The 20,919-nt window shown below is 48.2% G+C and overlaps 2 protein-coding genes across 2 annotated transcripts; one reads left to right on the top strand and one right to left on the bottom strand.

Annotated features, from left to right (window-relative positions):
- Positions 1–861: 861 nt before the first annotated feature.
- On the top strand, positions 862–11,487 carry si:ch211-57n23.4 (immunoglobulin superfamily DCC subclass member 3). The gene is made up of 14 exons (XM_061268053.1): positions 862–904; positions 4,292–4,597; positions 4,815–4,959; positions 5,028–5,158; positions 5,233–5,370; positions 5,443–5,601; positions 8,146–8,311; positions 9,117–9,367; positions 9,432–9,596; positions 9,819–10,007; positions 10,731–10,844; positions 10,963–11,092; positions 11,160–11,277; positions 11,410–11,487. Exons 1-14 carry the CDS (start codon positions 862–864, stop codon positions 11,485–11,487), a joined length of 2,133 nt encoding a protein of 710 aa, XP_061124037.1.
- Positions 11,488–14,948: 3,461 nt separating this feature from the next.
- On the bottom strand, positions 14,949–17,677 carry LOC133144936 (gonadotropin-releasing hormone II receptor-like). Its single transcript, XM_061267993.1, has 3 exons — positions 17,174–17,677; positions 15,645–15,846; positions 14,949–15,370 (listed from the first exon to the last, which is right to left on the bottom strand). Exons 1-3 carry the CDS (start codon positions 17,675–17,677, stop codon positions 14,949–14,951), a joined length of 1,128 nt encoding a protein of 375 aa, XP_061123977.1.
- Positions 17,678–20,919: the final 3,242 nt, after the last annotated feature.

Genomic DNA, 20,919 nt, shown 5'->3' with positions numbered 1-20,919 from the left:
GTTTTCCATTTTCATTGAAATAAAACGTGTACTTCAAACATATCTTGACTAGCTTTTGAGATACTATTTAATAACGTTAGGTTATGAAAATGTTGGATGATGTGCCTTGTCGACTTTGCTGCTCGAGAAACTGCCATTTCAGATTCTAACCGCTAGAGGGGAGCAAGGCGTGAAAGGCAGTCAGTCACCCAAAATGCAGGTGACCTGGTGAGAATAAACTACCACGAGGCTGCTTGTTGTCACAGATGACCTTTGCAAATGTCGTGAGTATGACTACTACGTTGGGGAAGAAGCATGCTGTTTTCCAGATCAGCCAATCTGAATCTGAAAAGCAGCTCTGGCGAGCAGCGTGTCCAGCAGCTCCGGCCACAGCTGCGCCATCAGGCAATAGGTTTAGCTCTCAATTGAAATGAATCTCAATCATGCCTCCCAGGCTGAGCGAGCCACCACCCCTACCTCCCTCCCTCTGGGCTGCCATTGGTCCAGAAGAGAGCAACCTGCCATGGGCCGCTGCATCATTGTCCGCTCAGTGGCAACAATGAGGCGGCATAACGAATGAGCCCCATCCAGGCTGAGGTGTCATCCGTCCTCTCGCTATTCTCAGATCCGAGTGGCTTTGGACATGAGCAGCAGCAGCAGCAGCAGCAGCAGCAGCCTTGCGCGGGGACCGTCACTGGACCGTCAATTCAAAAGAATAGAAATGCTTTAGTCATAGAATTACTCACCTTTTAGCTTCCTAACCAAAGAATACTTAGCGTAGGCCGAAGAGTTCCTATTTTCATCCGGATTACTTTTTTCCATTGAAGACTTTGGAAAACCTGAAGCTTTGACTGAATAGAGAGTGGCGTGAAGAAAACCAAAATGAGACCAAGAACATTGCTCACTGCCCTGACACCTCTGTTGTGTTTGAGTAAGTACACTTTATCTTAAGTTGTTGTTGTTGTCAAACTATCGGTAGTGTAATGGGACTTGCCCTCATGCACCTGCCTCGACTTTCAAACAAGGATCGTATCAATGCTTCATATTAATCAATTGTTGTCATTGGCTTTGAAGATTCAAGAGTTGTTTTTTTTTGAAGAGCATACTTGAGCATTTCTTTTCCTCACTTGCTAGCATAGATATTGTCAGCAAATACTGACCCGTCTATTTGTTTCATTTGAAATGTTTGGCACATTTACTCAATAGCTGCTTCCTCCTCAATGCACACGCCAAACGAGCGAGCACTTTAGACTGAAGAACTTATGGAAGCATTTCTTGAACTTGGAGGCCCCAACTGGGTCTGGGGTCACCAAATGAACCAAGCGGGACTAAAAGAAACTAGAGAAGATTCAAGCAAAGTGGCAAGGAGATACACCTGTGACCGAAGGGAGTTGATTGAGCAGAACAGGTCAAAAGTAGCAAAACAAGCCGTAAAAAGGTACGAGTCTGAATGGCAACCTTTCCGTGCTCATCGCCGTGCGGGCGTTGTTTCACCTAAACCTCCCCTCAAATTTGCATCAGGGGTGCGGGCGGACGGGTGCTGGGCAGACGGTGTGGGAGGCTCCGTCTTTAATGAAGGGTTCAAGTCAATAACCTTTGACCTGTGCAGAAGGGGGTAGGCTGCTCCTGGCCAGCAGTAGGGGTGGTCGCCATGGACACAATGGGCTGCCTGGCCTTTTCTTCTGTCTTCTCTGACCTCACCGTCACACAATAAGACGAGCGAGGGCCAATGTGCGCTCCGATTGAGACTTGATTAAACATGTGTGAGTGTGGAGGGGATCTGGCCCAAGCTGCCCATGGCCGTGTCCACCGCGCTAGAGTGGGCGGGCCAGCAGAAGCACGCCTTGATTTAATGACTTTAAAGCCTACATGCTAAAATCCCTGGTTTAGATTGGAGATTTGGAATGTGAATTTGGGTCCACATCCAACAGTCACCTAAACTACCTACACAAGTTTTCCAAAACGCTTTTGTGGGTGGAGCTCCAATAAGTCTTGGTGTTCATTTCAGAAGACATTTTGAAAGTGTTAGTATTGAAGGGACTTTTTCAGACACTGAACCTGCCCTCCGTTTAAATTGTTATGAATGGGACTGTGGAAAAGATCCGTGAGAGCCCCCCCCCCGCAGCAGTGACAAAAGCTTGAAGCATGTTTGCACAACATAGTGGTTGGTAAAAGCCTGGCGGCGACAAGACTTCAACTCCCTTGGAGTGAATCCACAAAGAAGCCCTGGGGTGATGCATTTCATGCCCATTCATCCGCTCACTTGTATGTATGTATGTCATGGACGACAGTTGGAACGATGTCCAATCCAAACAGGCACTTCTGAATATTTGATCCCAAGACTTGGAGCGATGGACAACTGGGTGAAGTTCACGGGCAGCCAGCGGTGGGCCAAACAATAGCAGATGCGGGACTCTGGCCACATCTTCCGTACCTCCCCCATTCCATTCCATTCCATTCCATTCCATTCCATTCCATCCATCCATCCATCCATCCATCCATCCATCCATCCATCCATCCATCCTCATCGCTTCTGACTCTCTCATGACCCCGAGGGGCTCCAGGTTACAGACGCAGGGTGCTCGTGTGGGGGGTTGCCGGACAACCCCCCTCCCTTCATAAAATTTCGTTCTTAGTCCCTCCCCGATGATATTGAAAAGGGCCCACTCGGTAGTCTTGATTCGAAGGTTCAATCTGGAAAGAAAAGAAAGCCACAATCAATGCAACATTTTCCCATGCGCTTACTTTACAATCAAGGCAAGGAGTCTTCCTCTCCTGTTAACTAGCCACGGCCATTAAGATGCATTTGAAACGTGGATAACACACCCCAAAATGTGATGCCGCCACTCTTAAAGTCTCCACCAAGTGTGATTGTAGGCCCCACAAAATGCATATAATTTCATGAGCAACACACATCAGCTGGGCTCATTCGGGGACAGCTGAGCGACCCACCCGATTGTGCTCGGGGAGATTTCTCATTAGGCGGAGGGGGCAGATGCTCGTGTCATGATGCGACACATTAGTCTGAGCAATGACGCAGATCTGGACGACCGTGTTGAACCTGCGGGGAAGCGTCATGGTTCTTGAAATGCTCCATTTGCACATTTCTATGGATCCCATATGGGTGCAAACGTATTCCTCAATCTTCGAGTTAATGTTCAACTCGTGACGACATCAAATGAGAAATCAAATCTTTTTGTTTTGATGAGCGGAGCCAAGCAATATTTGCCAAATGGCTCCAAATGTCCTTTTCAATGGCACCAACGACTGCTGCCGTTAGATTTGGATTTGAATTTCTTTTTGCATTCGTTGCGCCTACGTTCACCCTATTGACGACCGAAACGCATCCAGAGTCGAGTTCAGACGCAAACGGCTTTGTCTTGCACGGCATTGACATTTGAACGGAGGGCCGCATTTGGTCGTGACATTGATGGGGCATTGTGCGGCGGCGGCGGCGGGTTCAAGGGCGGGCTGCCATTGTTCCAGCTTGGCAGCTGGGAAGGCGACGACGGCAGCCGCTCTTTTGCATATGAGGTCATTAGCACGTTAATGCTGAGAGAGGTCACGGCCAAGAGGGCGCACGGGTGCGATGGAGGAGATCTGGTGGCATGGGAAAGTCACCTCTCCGATGGATCTGAAAGGATGGCGAGGAGGGAGGGAGGGGAGGGCGGAGGGCATGCATAAGAAGGGGGCAGATGGTGCCGTGCCCTTATGTGTGCGTGCTAGTTGACAAGAAAGTTTGCTGGGGGGGGGGGGGGGGGGGGGGGGGGCGCAAATAACCACAGTCACAGCACCATTGTGGCGGGCGCTAGGCCCCTTGTTGTATAGACAGACGTTCTCCTAAACTTGACCTCCGCGACCCCGGCCGCTATTCTCCTCCTCACTTTTCGGCATTGTTGTTGCCCTCCATGCATGGACGGCGTTCTGGCTCTTTTGTGGCAAAAGCCATAGCTGCAGCAAATCATCCAGCAAAGCCTCCAATGTGGTCGGGTGTCTTGCAATTCGACATTGCTTTCCTTTGTTGAAGTTTGGATGGAGATGTTATAGATGTTGACGTCGTTTGGACCTCTTGTGTGGTTGGGTGTCTTGCAATTTGACATTGCTTTCCTTTGTTGAAGTTTGGATGGAGATGTTGATGATCTCTTTGTGTGTGAAGAAATTGACAGTAAAGCAGACTTTGACTTTTATTCCCAAACTGTAATCCAAGTCAAATTGGATGATTATTATTTATTGAAATGTGTCCAATACAAATATTAGTATGAGGTTGTTGTTTTAATGAGGATGGATTTGACTCCGTCTTGTTTTTCCCCAGGTGCCTGCTTGGCCTCTGAGCTGTCTTTCCTGCAAGAACCCCGAGACGTGATTGCGGTGAGGGATCGCCCGCTCACGTTGGACTGCAGCGTGCGGGGCGAGGAGCCCGTCCACATTAGCTGGCGTAAGAACGGGCTGCCTTTGAGCGCCAATTCCAGGCTTCGGGTGCTGCCCAACGGCACGCTGTTGATCGACAACTTCCAGAAACGCAAAGAAGGCAGCGACGCCGATACGGGCGAGTACGACTGCGCCGCTCAGAATCGCTACGGCATGCTGGTCAGCCGCAAGGCCAAAGTCCTTTTGGCGTGTAAGTGTCTCTTCCCGTCTTTGCCACCTCCGGACGGTGTAGCTCCGTGTAATGAGTCTCCATGGCGATCTCTCATTTGTTGCCGCACTCCGCTCGTATCCATTAAGTCGTGGGAATCCCTTGACGGGAGCCAAGCGAGTGGAAAGGTTATCTTGCTCATTCTAGCGCTTATCAAGAGTCAACTTGACCTCCTTTGTGATGCTCTTCCCTTTGTCAGCTCTTCCCAAGTTCCACACTCACCCGATGTCCATGGCAGTAGATGAGGGAGGTGTTGCACGCTTCCAGTGTCAGATCAGTGGAATACCTGAGGCCAACATTACCTGGGAGAAAGACAGAGTGCCCCTTAGCACCACTGACAACAGGTACACACACACACACACATAGGGGTTGTGATGACAGGTCACACATCTCCTCCTATTTCTCCACGCAGGTACACTCTTCTCCCGATGGGGATCCTTCAGGTGACGGCTGTGGGACAGGCCGACGTCGGGGTCTTCCGTTGTGTCGCCAGCAACATTGCAAACACTCGCTATAGCCACGAGGCCGTTCTCAACATCACCGGTAGGTGGATGTTCGCCCAACCATGCCACGCGCATACATGCGAGATCTGTACGTCGTAGCGTCTGTTTTTTTAGGAGGAACCTCGAGAATCTACAAGGAGCCAGTCATCCTGTCGGGGCCTCAGAATCTAACCATCACTGTCCATCAGACGGCCATTTTAGAGTGCATTGCCACAGGAAACCCCAAGCCGATCGTTTCCTGGAGCAGACTAGGTAACGCCACTCAAACATACTCGGAAGCTGATGTGGATTTTCCAAAGCCGCTTTGTTTTTTCACTCCGTCAGACGGACGCTCCATCGGAGTTGAAGGCATCCAGGTCCTTGGAACGGGGAACCTGATGATCTCAGACGTTTCTCTGCAGCACTCCGGCGTGTACGTGTGCGCTGCCAACCGGCCGGGCACCAGGATGAGACGCACGGCGCTTGGCAGACTTGTGGTACAAGGTACGTGGGTGCGACTAGATCATTGACTCTACATGAGCTGCAAACATTTGTCCTTTTCAAACCTTAGTTAGACCATGACTCCCTAGTATTCATTAGATTTCATGACAGGTCAATTCTCTGGAAAATAGCGCTTCCGAAAAAGAAAATACAAATAAAAAACAGTCATGAGAAAAATGAATGAGCTGTGAGTTTGAGGTGTGTTGTCAGCCTCACCCTCAGCTTCCATGGCCACCTTTGATAATTGACTGGAGCATCTGCGGCCCGACCCGTGTGTGTGTGTGTGTGTGTGTGTGTGTGTGTGTGTGTGTGTGTGTATTTGGCCATGTTAATTTGCAGCGGCAGCCAGTGAAAGGGAAGGAGAGGGTCAATAGCAAAGCTCCACCCTTTCTTCCCACCTTTGCCCCTGACTCCTCAGTCTCTCGCACCAGCCCCCTAGCAACCCATCCATAAATAATTCCAATTTGCAAAAGGCCTCTAAAGGCATCGTAATTGAGAGCAACAAATCATGATACACATTGTTAAACAAATACTTGATGACATTTCTAAAGTGTGGAATTGCTGATAGAGATGATTCCATTCCAAACATGATGTTCCTCATCCTTTTTGTAACGTGAATCGATATTAATACGATTCAGCTTTGCCACCATTCCTCCCTCAGTTGATGTTGCGTCCAACGCTCATATTAATCAATACTCCGTCAAGTGATTGGCAGGAGCCTCTGGTGTAGAATTGAGTTCATCTCTAATATATTCATTAAGATATTGACCTGGTTTCTCGCTTGGTTCATAGACAATAAGGAGCAGTGGACATCTGTTCATAATGCCTGGCACAATGTAGCTTCCTGACTTTACAACTCAACACATTGAGCATCCGCAACTTATCTCGCTCCATCCCAAATCAACTTCCGTGGGATTTTAGCAGACAGCTTTCACGGCCATGGTCGCTCGCTCGGTCGCTCGGTCGGTCGAGATGGAACAAAAAGAAAAAGAACAGAGGATGACGAAATTGTCAATACGCCGCGCATGGATTAAGAGAAAAAGGGGAAGGGGTGTTACCGCTGATCTGCGACCTCTGACCTCTAACCCCGACAGGAGGACTGGGGGAATGATAGTGTGAAAACGGTTGAGCTGGGGGGGACGGACATTGAAATGAAAAGAGAAAGGAGGAGAAGGGGGGGGGGGTCTCTTAGTTAATTATGGAGGCTCGGAAGATGGATAGCATCCCACAAGGGGGAGCGCCATTTTAGGGGGAGACACAAAAGACGGCCAGCCAATTTATAGAATCGTGTTTAGAAAAAAAAAAAATCCCCAGACTCCCTCTGTCTTATAACCTCCCCCCCCCCCCCTCCCTCTGGTTTTGTCCACAAAGTCCTCCAAAAAAGATGTGCAGATCTTTTATCATGCAGATGCCACAAAGGCCTTCACTTCTCATAAATTATATCAACATCAGCAACTTTCCCACACCAGGCAGGAACTCAGCCCCTTTTATTATCTCGCAAAAAGAAAAACAAACACTAAAACCAATTAAAAAAGAAACGAATATAAAACGAATCAAGCCTAATAAACGCACTCTGAAAATGAATAAAAACGGAATTACAAATTGTCTCTAATATTTGTTTGTTTAAAAGATCGGGGAAGGCTTTCCTTTGAATTTGTTTCCATCGCAAGTAGGGAAATGAAAAAAAGAAAGATGTATGAATGCAAACAAAGGAAAAGGGGGCAAGATTTATGAGCTGCGCTAAGAGTCAAGGTCAACTGAATCACTGATCAATACGCGCTATGGATCGACCCGACCCGTGTGCAGTCAGCTGAGGACGCCTGACAATTTTGAACGTTTGGACAGATGAACGGACCGAGAGAGAGGTGGACAGCTCTCCCCTCTTGATGCATAAGGGCAGTGGAGGGGGGGGATTAAAAGAAAGAATTGAACTTCAGAACGACACTTTGGAGACGTGTTTAGTCTTTGCATTCAGTACATACACAAATACATATGGTGAACAACTCAACACATTCTTTGAGGAACGTGCAGAGAGGGCCGCACATCACTCCTTTTAAGGCGTGGAAAAATGGGGAAAAAAAATCAAAGAGATTAAGCGAAACATAAAGGTCAGAATCCCCGATGAATGTCTTGATTAAAACGGGCATCTTGTTGACACAACTCCATCGGCTTATGGGGAGAAATTTGGGCTTGGGGAGGTCACTGCGGATGGGGGGGGGGGGGGGGGGGGGGGGGGGAGATCAGCCCTTCCATCAATGAGATGCTGAGCTAGGAGGGAGGGTGGGGCTTAAAAAAGCTTCAAGGGAGCTGTGCATTAATATGCACGTCTATTGTGATGGCAGAATTTAGAATAGTCCTCTGCATCTGTTCACTATGTGCATGAGGGGGCTGGGGTTTTTTTTCTCACGAGAAATGTTGTTGACTTTTTTGTACTCTTCTACATCATTAGAAAAGCAATTGGTTCAGTTGAAAAATGTCAAAGTTGAAAAAAGTTCTGTCTTTGTCTTTATTGAACCTCCTCTCTCCCTCCCTCCCTCCACTCGACAGCGCCTCCAGAGTTCCTTCAGTGGCCTCAGTCTGTGTCCAAACCAGCAGGGGGCAGTGCCGTGTTTACTTGCGTGGCACAGGGTGTCCCCGAGCCTCACCTCATCTGGCTGAAGAACGGCAAGGTTTTGATGCCTGGCCACAACGTCAAGTTGACCAATAACAACAGGTAGACATGTCATGGCGTGTCATGGCTTGTCATGTCATGACGTGTCATGGCTTGTCATGTCATGACGAGTCGTTTACCAAGCCTGAGACCCACCACAAGGTGGCGCCTTTGCACAGCCACCATAAAGTCATGTCACGATCACTGCAATGTTCTCCTTTTTCAATGATTTCATATGAGTCCAATCACATTTAAAGGAATTGTGAGATATATCATGTCTCATATTTATGGCAATTGATATGCCAACATGAGCGTTTGCAGTATTTTTAGAGCGCCACCCCTATTAATTATTCATGTTTTTTAGAACCATGTCATGGGCCATCCATGGTGTGATATGATTCCTATTAAATTCACTTTTACTGTAGCTGCACTTGTCTCGGGAGAGGTACACATTGCGCAATACGCTGCGCGTGGATTCTTTCAAATGTCGTATTGGGACCGAAAAGATCTCCCAAGTGTTTCATAGCTCTCCGTTAAGCCTTTTGCTTCTTTTCAAGACCGCAGTGGTTGCCTTAAAGAGAAGAGATGAGCTCCCAACAATACAATCAATCATACAATACGACAAATAGACACCCTCAGGAAAGAAGATCTATCGCGGCATCGATTTGGTGTCCTTGACATTATTTGACCTTTCAATTTGGGCCTTGCACATTTGGAACTAGCTAGCTAGCTAGCTCCTTTGTATCTTGAGGAGGGAAATCAAGTGCTATTTGTGCCCATGTGGGAGGTCTCACTATCCGACCGCATGTTATTCCATCCACCTTTTGGCTTGTGTGTAAACTGATCAGCCTGCGCGTCATCTCCGCAGCACCCTGGCTCTGACTCGTATCGGCGCCGAGGACGAGGCCATCTACCAGTGCATCGCCGAGAACAGCGCCGGCACCAACCAGGCCAGCGCCCGACTGGCCGTGGGCCAAGCCAAAGACTTGCCCGCCGCTCCCGAAGGCCTCAGCGCTAGCGTGTTGTCCGCCAGCGCTTTGCAAATCACGTGGAGCCAACCGCCCGCTGAAGTCACCGAGGGCATTATTGGATATGTGCTGCACATCCGCAAAATAGGAGGTGTGTAGGTAGGGGGCACCACCTTTGTCAAGATTTCTTCCAACTGCTATACATGTGTTTCTAGAGCCAGATGCTTTGGAGCTGCAAGAAGCCATCAGCAAAGGGGCCTTTCAGCATGACGTGAAGAACCTGGAGCCAGCCACCACCTACTCCCTTTATCTGAAGGCTTATTCGCCACTCGGAGCAAGTCAGCAGTCTCGCACTGTGGTGGCAACAACACTGGGTGGCGGTAAGGACACTGACCGCTATTCATTGGGACTGCTCTTCATTCCGTTCGAGCCGCTTGGCCTCTTTGCTGAGCTTCACAATTTCAATCAATGTCGATTTTTTTTTATTGGATTTATTTCCGAGGTGAAGCAAATGTGAGATTGATTTCATACATGACAGACAGCTTGTATGCAATCCCATCGGATTGGCTCATTTGCGTTCTTCTCTGCCTCGTCCTTTCAAGTGCCGACAAGTCCGAGCTTCTTCGCCAAGGTGTTGAACTCCAGCGCTGTCCAGGTGCTGTGGGAGCTGCCCGGTAAGGCCGGCAGAGCCCAAGGCTTCAGGCTGTCCTACCGCCGGGTCCCCAGCGCTGATTTCCAGGGACCCATCCAGCTGCCCTGTCACATCAACGCCCACGTTCTATCAGATCTGGGTACGTGCCTGTCAATTGGAATGGACGCTTGTCCAAAACGGATATTGGACGTCATTATTTTCGGAAAGTTCCTTTTTTCGGCGTGCACCCACCATTTCTCTCCGTTTGCTCACAACTCGCTGTTAGTTGCCATAACAACACGAGCAACAGCACCTGCTGCACTGTGCAGACAATCCGGACCTTTGATGGCAGACCAGATCCATCATACGCACAAATGAGAATGTGGTGAGGCGCTGCATCAAATCATTTGATGCTCTCCGAGAAAAACGACAAAATGGAGTCGAGCTTTCATTTTGTCTATACGTTTCTTAATCAACGCTTACTATGATAAGAATACAAACACAATAGTAAGTATCTTGATGCGACAATATATGATCGCTTTTCTCCAACAATGAAAGTACGTTGTCCCTCATCACGAGGCCGGAGATGATGAGCCAAGTGAATAATGGGATGTGCCTCCCTCGCTGATGGAGCCAATTGATGCCATGCCATGAAACATTGTCATCTCCAGTCTGGAATCAATAATAGACAATGTTGTAAAGTGCTCTGGAGTGGCAAAGGTCTCTGCTTGCGTGGATTTCATGGTGACACGTCTGTCGATTAACATTGTGCTAGTGTTGACCATGCGTTTGGCTTCATTCCAATTGACCGGAAAAATGCTGCGATCGTATTTAAGGGACGACAATTGCTACAATTGAAACGCCATCACAAATTCACTTTCAGAATCGGGTGGCGTGTATGAAGTCAAACTGGTGGCCTACAATGGAAATGGGGAGAGCGAGTGCACCAAGAGGCTGGTGTCGTTGGCAGATGAAGGCACAAGTGCCCAAAACAGCGGTGAGTCAGTGGCACGCCACGCCACGCCATGCCATGCCACGCCACACCACGCCACGCCACGCCACGCCTTCCTACAGCCGGAGCAAAGAGTGACAAAGCAGTGTAATGTTACCTGCAGGCGAGAACGCGCCGTGCCAGTGCAGGGACGGAGGAGAAGCCTCTCTGGGCAGCGTGGTCATCGGCATCCACATCGGTACCGCCTGCATCATCTTCTGCGTGGTCTTCCTCATGTTTGGATATCGCCGCAGGTCAGATTGGGATCAATCTTTGCTCCAATGGTGCAGCTCTGCATTCATTCCTGGAATGTGTTTGCAGTTTCTTTTGCGCTAAAGGGACTCAGGACACTTGGGCCGTGCCAAGTGACAACACAGGCCACAATGGCATCCGCAAGGAGGCGACCAACCCACCACCCAGGATGGAGCCAGGGCCTCAGGTACGTAGCTTGCAACAAAAAGAAGAAGAAGAAGAAGAAGAAGAGCACAGGGCCACTTCTGACGTGCTTTGGGAGAAGTCTCCTGCTCTCTTCTCTATCTAATGCCTTGTCTTTTCTCCTCAGTGTCAGCAGCAGCCAATTTGCCCGGCGCAGTGCCAAGTGGTCATTGAGCAACACTCATCGGGTCTTCCTGGCACCGGCACAGGCTAGCGCTGGTCAAACAACCCCCCCACCCCCACCCCCAACCCTTTTCTCCAGTTATTTGCAACGAAGCTATACTTTAATATGTCGAACCAAAGCGTATTGCCTTGATTGCCTGCGTACAAGCAGAAGTGCATGTCCAACAAAAGCCTTTACAGAGTATTGTCACTCCAGATTCACCACTTTCTAAATGCGCGTCACATCAGCTTGCTCGTGGGAGAATGTTCTATAACCAAAATGTTTTCTACTTGTCGAATCTCGCCGAGCACGCCTGCGTACGCTAAAAGCAAGCCAAATATCCACCAGCGCTCACGCTAATCTGTTGTGACACAACTCTTGACTTTGCCTTCACTTTGTCTGCGATAATACGGGAAGCAACATAGCGGCCTTTGCCAAAGCCTTACCGAGGTCATGCTTAGCCATGATGCTCTTTCACCGTAGCGGACGCCGTTTTTAAAAACAAACAAAACCTTGCACACCTCCAAAGAAAGCTACCTCACAATACCTGAGCCATAGTTGAGAACAACATTAATGTTGCATGTGCCAACCTACCTCACCCCCCCCCCCCCCCAAAAAAAAGCCATTTCGTTGAATTCCTGTTTGACCAGTGCCAATGCCAGCGTGCCGTGTTAAGCCAGTCCAGTCCAGTCCAGAGAGAGCTCAATGGGTCGCCTACCGTGGAGAGAAAGCTCTGCAGGCCAAAAGTGGAATTGCTCACCTCAGGCCTTCTTTTTTGTGTCCACTTGTGATGCAAATGTTCATTTCTTCTGATCTGACATCAGAGGAGCATTGGATTTGCATACGGAATGACAGCCATGACGAGCAACCGCCTTTTTTCCAGAAGAACCCAAACGGAACCAACCTCAGACAAATCCATACCAAACGGCCCGGCTGCAGAGTTTGCTCTCCAAATTTGGTTACTCCGGGGCCCTGGACCTGTACCCAACTGGCGGGCGGCTGAAGAATTTCCACGGTGAGACTTGATGCCTTTAGGCTTTTTGCGTTTCACCATGTCAGCCTATCCAAAAATGAGAAGCAAGCTAAATGACACCCAAAGACGTTGTTTTGAGACATTTTGATGGTTTTCTTGATTTTCTTCTTTTTCTATCAAATCTTCTTCCTGATTGAAAGGGGTCGGTCACCTGCCTTGCTTAGCTATTGATTATTCATATTTCATCCCACTGTTTTGAACACGGAGCTATTTTGCTCAATACAAACCGTTTGAAAGTGACCAAATGAAAATGTCATATTCTGGAAGTATATACAATATACGTAGTCAGAATTTCTTGCCAAATATTTCGTTGGCGCGGATAAATATGTAACCAAATACATTTTGCCCATTTTTATACTTCCTCACAACCAAAGCACAGAAACCTGAGAAAATATTTGCGTGAGGAGACACTTGTGGGCTGCAGCCTACAAAGAGTGATTTCCCATTTTCCAAAACAAATTCAGAAAAAAAAAAAAAAGAGTGCTTTTGTGCAGTCGATAGATATGGGAGTCTGGTAGTCCCAATCGAGGAATTTGGTCTTGTCCGCCAAGATCGATTGCAATTATATCGGCTTGCCACAGCAACGAGACACCGCTCTCCTCGTTGCTAGTCAATATTTCTTTTTTAACGACATCTGGGAACAAAATTGACTGAAGTGAGTTGTCTATCCTTTTATAAGTTTGAAAGGTTGACACAAAGCAGGGCAATTTGGAATGAAATGGCTCACCTTGTCTCTTTTCTAACATACCCGACCGACTGACAAGATACCAAAAAAACAATGTGAATGGAAGATGTGTTTTTCTTAGCGTGATAGTGCTCAAGATAGTTTTGTAACAAGGGAAAGCCTTTCTACTGTTTCGGTTTGAAATTTTGTTCATATTCAATATTTTTCATCCTTCTTGTTAAAGGGGAAAGAAAAGCTGCCAAAAGAAATGTTCCTATTTTTCAATGTTTTTTTAATTGTTGTTCTGATGATTAGATTTGATACATATGATGAATTGCTGATGTCGGTTTTTTTCGTCGGTAGGATTGCAAAATGGTGCTTTCTGAGCAGGGTGAGTTTTTGGTCTGTAGCCAAACTCACCTTGTGTCCTGAAACAACCATCTACTAGTAGGAAAGAAATTGTTAGCAAGTAGAAACAGGCTGCTATATAGGAGAAATGATGCTTTAATATTTCTATAAGTGCTGTCCAGGATTTATGAAAAAGCTTTAACCTGTTGTCACAGAGGTCTTTGACCATAATAATAAGGAAAAGTTGGAAATGGAGAGAGCAGACTGGAGAAAAGCTGCAGCAGGGAACCGAGGCCAAGCTGTGATTTGATTTGATTTAGTCCGAGCTCACCATCGGCACACAATGATGACATTTTTCCCCGCCAATTCCATTTCTTAGTGTGGACGGCGTCATATCATGTGAGGACAGGTCCTTGTTATTTATTTATTTATTGTTAAGGGTCGATGCAAGATTCGACTTCACGGCCACAACTTCATTTCTAGGACATAAAAAGGAAGATTAAATGCATTGAATAGCCCCATACACAAAAAACTAGTTCATTCCTATTGGTATGGCTTGGTCTCTGTTTTGTCTGCAAATTTCCCTGAATGTCTGCACTTAACATTTCTCATATTCCAACATGCCTAAAACCAAATAAAGACATTTTTGATTCATTTCTGCACTTGTTCAAGTCTCTCAACATTCCACAGACAAAGCAAGCAGCATATGTTTGACATCACTTTTATTGTTCTGTTGGCGTACACGTTATTTGATAGAGTCTCTTTCAGCAAATTATAAATTGCATATCACCTACGTAGTATGTGGAGCATACAAGTACTATGCACAACAGGTGATTGATTTCCCTCCCGCCAATCACTCCAATCATTAACACTGTTGAGTATTAAATATTACGTCCAGTTCATTGACAATCATGCAAGGTTATACAATTTGTTCTAAAAAGACTTCAGTATCTGCATTTGCTGGGGAGGGGGGGGGGGCTCGTATAATATCGCTCATCTCATATCAAGTCCTGACCCAAATCAAGCTTTTCAACCATTTTGCAGTCTTTACAATGCCCAAATGGCACAAAAACGTCTGGACTTGGACAAAAGGAAAACTACCACTATAACCACTGCTTCAGGCAATTTTCGGCTGTGCGTCAAGTTGTGCATCTCCGTTGCCTTTTGCTTCGAAGAAACAAAGAGATGAGCCCATCCCACGGCAAGCCCGAGCGAGGTCCGACGCAACAATGCAGCAGCACGTTGATGACATCACAGCAATCGGATTGGGTGAGGTGTGTCTACTTGGTGCCCAGAAAGAGCAAAACAAATGACATCAAAACAGCATTCCAAGTTGGAAGCCATCAATGTTGCAGCATATTCACTTTGATGGCATTCCACTGATTAGCATGACTGGGCCTTTCCTTTCCTTTCCTTTCCCATCACGTTCCCTTGAGTATTGCGTAAGGTGACCGGCCTCTCCCTCCATCATACGTTACCGCTGTGCGGGTTGGAGCTCAGATCCGACTCCATCTCCCCAGCAGCTCCGGCCTTTCTCGCCGAAAGGCGATCCACAGAACGCGGCGAGTCGCCGTCGGCGCGGCGGCGGCGGCGGCAGCGGCAGCACGCCATCACGTCGGCCAGGTCGGCCCGGAAGGACGTCGTGTAGAAACCGTAGATGATCGGGTCGCAGCATGTATTCAGGTTGCCGAAGACAAACAGGATGTGGTGCACGTACTCTGGAGTGTGCTGGATCATGGACGGTTGGAACCAGTACCAGATCCCCAGAATGTAATAAGGGGTCCAACAGATGACAAAAGAACTGACAATGACTATGGTCATCTTGAGGGTCTTCATCCGGGCTTTGGGAATCTGGTCTTTTCCACTGCGTCGCAGGCATCGCTCACCATCTGGAGAGTAGGAGAAGCATCGTTGACTTGGTCCGAGCGTTAAATCGCTCTGCAACAACTGCTAGTTGATGTTTTTATCAAGTATCCTTGAATGACCTTACTAAGAGAAATGTTGAGGGGGCTGGAACCAATTAACGCCATTTCCATGGAGGGCGATGATTTGATTCTTTTGCAAAACTAAAGTCAAATGTCAAGGCTGAGTGTGGGGGTGGCCCCGCATGCACGCACCCGCACACACACACACACACACACACACACACACACACACACAGACCTTTGCTCTTGTGCATCTGCCCAGTGATCTTGGTGAGGATGCTTGTGTAGCAGAAGGTCATGACAAGCAGCGGGAAGACATAGAGTGTCACAAAGTGAAACATGTTGTACGCCGTCTCCTGCCAGCCATGCCGGAAACTCCCGTGGCTGGCGCACTGAGTGAAGTCGGCCCCGTCTGCCTTAATGGCCCGAAAGATGAAAAGCTGAGAATGAGGAGAGTGACAAGATGAAGCATGGGAAACACTTTGCTTAGTCGTCGTTTGTTTGCTGTAAACAAATGGCCCCTTTGTTTATGGCGTACAAACGGCAAAGAACTTTGAAAGCAACAGTTCTTTGCTCCGCTCTTGTGCATTCAATACCTTTTAATGAAAATAGGAAGTATGCGAGTTTCCCGATGTGAGCTGTGGCCAACGGCAGCTCTTTGGCAAACGTGCTCACTGTCTTTGTGTTTGTTGTAAAATTGCTGGCTCAAAGGCAACCCCGCTTACACTTGTACGGTAGTTAGAACAGCAAGCAACAATTGACAGGCGGATCGCTGAGTACGCCCCAATGTTGGCAAAGTGCTCTTGTTTGACTTATTCACGAGGCTCGCGTCAGCGATCAATCGGCGGCCCTGTTGAAACAAGTGGCCGGCCGTCCAATGGTGGAGTGTGTCCGCTTGGCTACGCGGCAATCTCAAAAAGACATTTACATTCAAGTCGTAAGATGAACGGCGCCACAGACAATAGGCAACAGAACACAACCAAGGACCTGAAAACAATGACAGGGAATGAAACACGCAGACAGAAGCCCAAATCCTCAAAAACAAAACCCAATTGGATGAAAGAGCCAGAGGTGAAAAGCACCCGCCCAAGCTGACAAACCGAGGCCTCCACTCTAATGAAGGTTTGCCCTCAATTAGTCTGCCTACAAAACAAATGAAAACGCCACTAGGTAGTTGTAAGTCCCTCCACGATCCATCAAGCCGACGTTGTTTATTTGGATGAGACGAGATTTGGTTTTTTTCCACCGCAGCATAGCAAGAGGTCCCTTAATATGTCACACCAGAATTGGAGGACACCGGTGATTCTTTTTCTTTACCTATGAAGAAAATTTCACAGTGACACACAAGTGACAAGCACATTGTTGAACTATTGTGCTTGCGCTCCAGGTTCAGGAAAGCCAAATGCAAGCCCCCTGTCAGCCCATGCATGATCCACCCTCCCTCCCTGTCTCCCTCCCTGTCTCCCTCCCCCCTCCCTCCTCTCCTATCGATGATGGATCTGGTCCCAGCTTCAACAAGCTGCTCACTAGCACTATTTTTAGCTCCACTCTCTTTCACAGAGGCGACTGAAGGGAACAAAGGATGCAGAGGCAACAAAGTGTCTTACCATCTTCCACCTTTAAAGGAGACAGTGTCTCTCAGGTAAGCAAAGCTGAGTTCATACTAGCCTTTAAAGAAATGCTCCATTCTTTGACTGACAAGAAAGCGCTTGTCCAACAAGTGATCTGTATAGCTGAGGAAAAGTCCCATGCAGCAAGCAATCTTACCTGAGGAGATGCCAGCAACAAGCTGAGCGTCCAGGCCACCAGCAGCATGCGTTTGTTCCTCAGCCCAGCATCCAGGGAATCCAGAGGATGAAGAATGGCCCGATATCGGTCCAGGCTCACCACCACCAGTATGAACGCCGCCGAATGCATGGCAAAGAGTTTCAAGAAACACAACAGCTTGCACATGGCGTCCCCCGCGTACCACTGCACGGTGATATTCCAAACGGCGTCCAACGGCATCACCACAAAGGTCATCACCAAATCGGCCGACGCCAAGCTGGCGATGAGCGGACGCAGGTGCGCCGCCAGCCGATAGCCTCGGCCCCAGCGCACGCTGATCAACACCGCCAGGTTGCTCGCAGCGGCGAAGACAAAGAGCACCAGAGTGGCGGCCACGCGGCAGCGGGCGGCCACCGTGAAGGCCGGCGCTTCCCAAGGTGCGGCCGCCGTACCGTTGGAGGTGTCGGCCGCGGGGGATGCGGCTGTGGAAAGGTTCCCTGGCATGCTGGAACCGCGGCACTCTGAAAGCAACGACAGCACGTGCCACAGTGAAATCAAAAACAGACACTCAAAGGACATTTGCCTTGGGAACCTTCATTCAACCAATAGTAATGCCTCTTGACCTCATTGGACTGTACATGTGCAGACAATGGCCGTTTCAAATTCTTGTCAGATGAAAAGGCTTCAACAAAGTCAAATGTTTGTAATATCAAGTCAATTGTTACCCCAGAGTGGCTTTTCATTAGCCAACAAACAACATTGGTGAAGCAGCGCCCTCTTGCGGTACACTGTAAGCACTCTTAATGCGCCAAAGAAATCACTCCGTCTGCAATCGAGCAAGCACATCTCCGGACGCTGAAACGAACGCATGTTTCTTTCACTGTGCTAAGCAGTTAAGCGAGCCGCGAGTGACAGCACAATCAATCTCCACTTTAGCACGTCCATGAATTGAAGTGCAGTGCATGACTTGCGCAGCCCTAAGCCATCATCATCCCCTAACATCATCATTACAATGGGCAATATTCTTACCTGAAATGGAATCTTTGTGAAATCTACCGGCGGTGAGGTGAAGTCAAAAGCATCAGGGACGGTGTTCCATTCGGTAGCTGTCCAACGTGCTGAAGCATCACTTTGACTCTCTGTCTTTTGCCAGTCTCGCGCTTTTCAACCACCTCATTCATGATCCTCACCGGTCGTTTCTTTTTTTTTTTTTTTTTTTTTTACTGCGTTCTAACCACCTCTGTGGGCTCGGCCATTGAGCCCGCCTTCAGCCACGTGTTCTGTGTGAAAAAGGAGCCCGGATCGATTCTGATTGGTTAATTGGGCTGCGTGACGTGCGTGGCGACTGCTGCAGTCTGAGCAACCTATGTGACACATGGAAGATAAGATAGCCTGGGAAATTTCCAGGAACAATGCTGCCTCTGCCGCTGCCTTTAGGCAGACCTGCGAAGAGAGACCGCATGAAAACAACTCGGTCATACAGGAGCATGCTGTAAAGTACTTCAGTGTAAGCAAGGTGATCACAATGAAACTACAGAAGGTGACATTTGTTTGTCTGACGTGCTTTTTTCTCTCTCTCTCTCTCTCTCTCTGATGGCTTCACAGAAAATTCAGCAGAAGCACCAGCTGGACAACTCAATCGTCTCCTACCTGATTAAACCCGTGCAGAGAATCACAAAATATCACCTCCTACTGAAGGTAAACGAAAAAAAACATCATCGGCCACTCATCTGTCGCCACTAGGTCGCAAAGACAGTTTTTTTTTTTTTTTAATGATTGAAATTAAAAATTTAAATTCAAATTTAAATCTATTTGTTTCCTACTCATTTCAAAGTCAAAGTCAGCTTTATTGTCAATCTCTCCACATGTCACAACACACAAAGAGACCGAAATGACGTTTTTCTCTATCCCACGGTGACGAGACACATAACACGATAGACATACAAGTACGCCACACAATATAAAAACAAGAAGGCAGAAATTCAAACAATCAATAGTAAGAGTGATGAATAAATAATAGATAAACAGATAACACAATAAATAAGAGGAGCAAAACGGAGCCAGCAAGCATAGCGCAAAAGTAAAAAACATCATCAACAAAAAGGCACAAACAATAAATAATGAGAGTCATAATAAATAATAAATAAACAGATAACACAACAAATAAGAGCCAGTGTGCATACAGACAGTAAAAGTACAAGACGCTACGCAGAACGGGGGAGCGAGTTCAGGATCCCAACAGCCTGGAGTATGAAGCTGTTTGAGAGTCTGGAGGTGCGGGAGCGCAGACTTCTGTACCTCTTCCCAGAGGGCAGAAGCTCGAACAAAGAGTGAGCGGGGTGACACACATCACTCACAATCGTGGTCGCCTTGCGGGTGAGATGGGAGGTGTAAATGTCCTTCAAGGAGGGGAGCGAAGCACCAGCAATCTTACCAGCCGTGTTCACTATGCGCTGCAGGGCCTTCAAGTTGTAGTCAGTGCAGCCGCCACTCCAAACAGCAATACAGCTGGAGAGAGAGGACGCTCGCTCTCAATGGTGCCGCGGTAAAATGCAGTCATGACGGCCGGAGGAGCGCTCGCCCGCTCGCTCGCCTGAGTTTCCGCAGGAAGTACAGGCGGCGCTGAGCTTTCTTTGCCAGTGATGCGGTGTTGGTGGACCAGGAGAGATCCTCACTGATGTGCACCCCCAGGAACTTGGCGCTGCTCACTCTCTCCACCACAGCACCGTCGATGGTCAGCGGCAGGTGTTGGGTGTGACCCTTCCGGAAGTCCACAACAATCTCCTTGGTCTTGTCGACGTTCAGCAGGAGGTTGTTGTCCTTGCACCACGTGGTCAGAAGGTCAACCTCCAGCCTGTATTGAGTCTCGTCTCCCTTGGTGATGAGACCCACCAGAGTCGTGTCGTCAGCAAACTTCACGATACGGTCGTCGCTGTAGGTTGCAGTGCAGTCATGCGTCAGGAGGGTGAAGAGCAGCGGACTGAGCACGCAGCCTTGGGGGGCCCCCGTGCTCAGCGTGATGCTGCTGGCGGAGATTTTGTCGCCAACACGTACTACCTGTGGCCTCTGACAGAGGAAGTCCAGTAGCCAGTTGCAGAGGTAGGTACTGAGGCCCAGCGCGTCAAGTTTGCTGATGAGGCGTTGTGGCACAATGGTGTTGAAGGCAGAACTGAAGTCCGCAAACAGCAATCTCACATACGAGTCCCTCCTCTCCAGGTGGGTGAGGGCCGAGTGGAGGGCAGAGCAGATGGCATCCTCAGAAGACCGTTTGGCTCGGTACGCAAACCGGAAGGGGTCAATGGTGGGGGGGAGAACGGATCGGATGTGCTCCGTGACAAGCCGCTCAAAGCACTTCATGATGATGGGCGTGAGTGCTACGGGGCGGTAGTCATTTGACGCAGTACTGTTTCACTTCAGTGGCGGTAGGTGAATTTTCACATTTTCGGCTCTGAGATGAAATAAAGGATACAAATTGTATTTTTAATATCTACACACAGGTCGCGTGGGATGCAAATTTGGCTGTAATGTACCCAAAATGTTGCTCTCTTTGCAATCATTAATGTTGTCCACTTGGGGTCGCTTTCCCCTTATAAACAGCTCGTGTACTTGTCATTGCAGTGCAACTAAAGTTTCTTCCTTCCACTCTGACAAATGAGGCATGTAGTGTGTCTTTTATTTCTCCGTCATTATAGCAATATATTCGCAGTTGGTTGATCCAGACGACAGACGAACGCGATACGACTGTT

Source organism: Syngnathus typhle, linkage group LG20, assembly GCF_033458585.1.
Source record: "Syngnathus typhle isolate RoL2023-S1 ecotype Sweden linkage group LG20, RoL_Styp_1.0, whole genome shotgun sequence".
NCBI classification, from domain to species: Eukaryota; Metazoa; Chordata; class Actinopteri; order Syngnathiformes; family Syngnathidae; genus Syngnathus; species Syngnathus typhle.
The sequence above is the reverse complement of the archived record's forward strand: the minus strand, read 5'-3'. Positions and strand labels throughout refer to the sequence as shown.

Coding starts and splice junctions, on each gene's coding strand:
- si:ch211-57n23.4 (XM_061268053.1), top strand. CDS start 862: ATGAGACCAAGAACATTGCTCACTGCCCTGACACCTCTGTTGT. Junction 4,598..4,814: donor GGCCAAAGTCCTTTTGGCGT/GTAAGTGTCTCT, acceptor TCCCTTTGTCAG/CTCTTCCCAAGTTCCACACT. Junction 11,278..11,409: donor GGATGGAGCCAGGGCCTCAG/GTACGTAGCTTG, acceptor CAGTGTCAGCAG/CAGCCAATTTGCCCGGCGCA.
- LOC133144936 (XM_061267993.1), bottom strand. CDS start 17,677: ATGCCAGGGAACCTTTCCACAGCCGCATCCCCCGCGGCCGACACCTCC. Junction 15,847..17,173: donor TGTTGCTGGCATCTCCTCAG/GTAAGATTGCTT, acceptor CCTCATTCTCAG/CTTTTCATCTTTCGGGCCAT. Junction 15,371..15,644: donor GCAGATGCACAAGAGCAAAG/GTCTGTGTGTGT, acceptor CCTACTCTCCAG/ATGGTGAGCGATGCCTGCGA.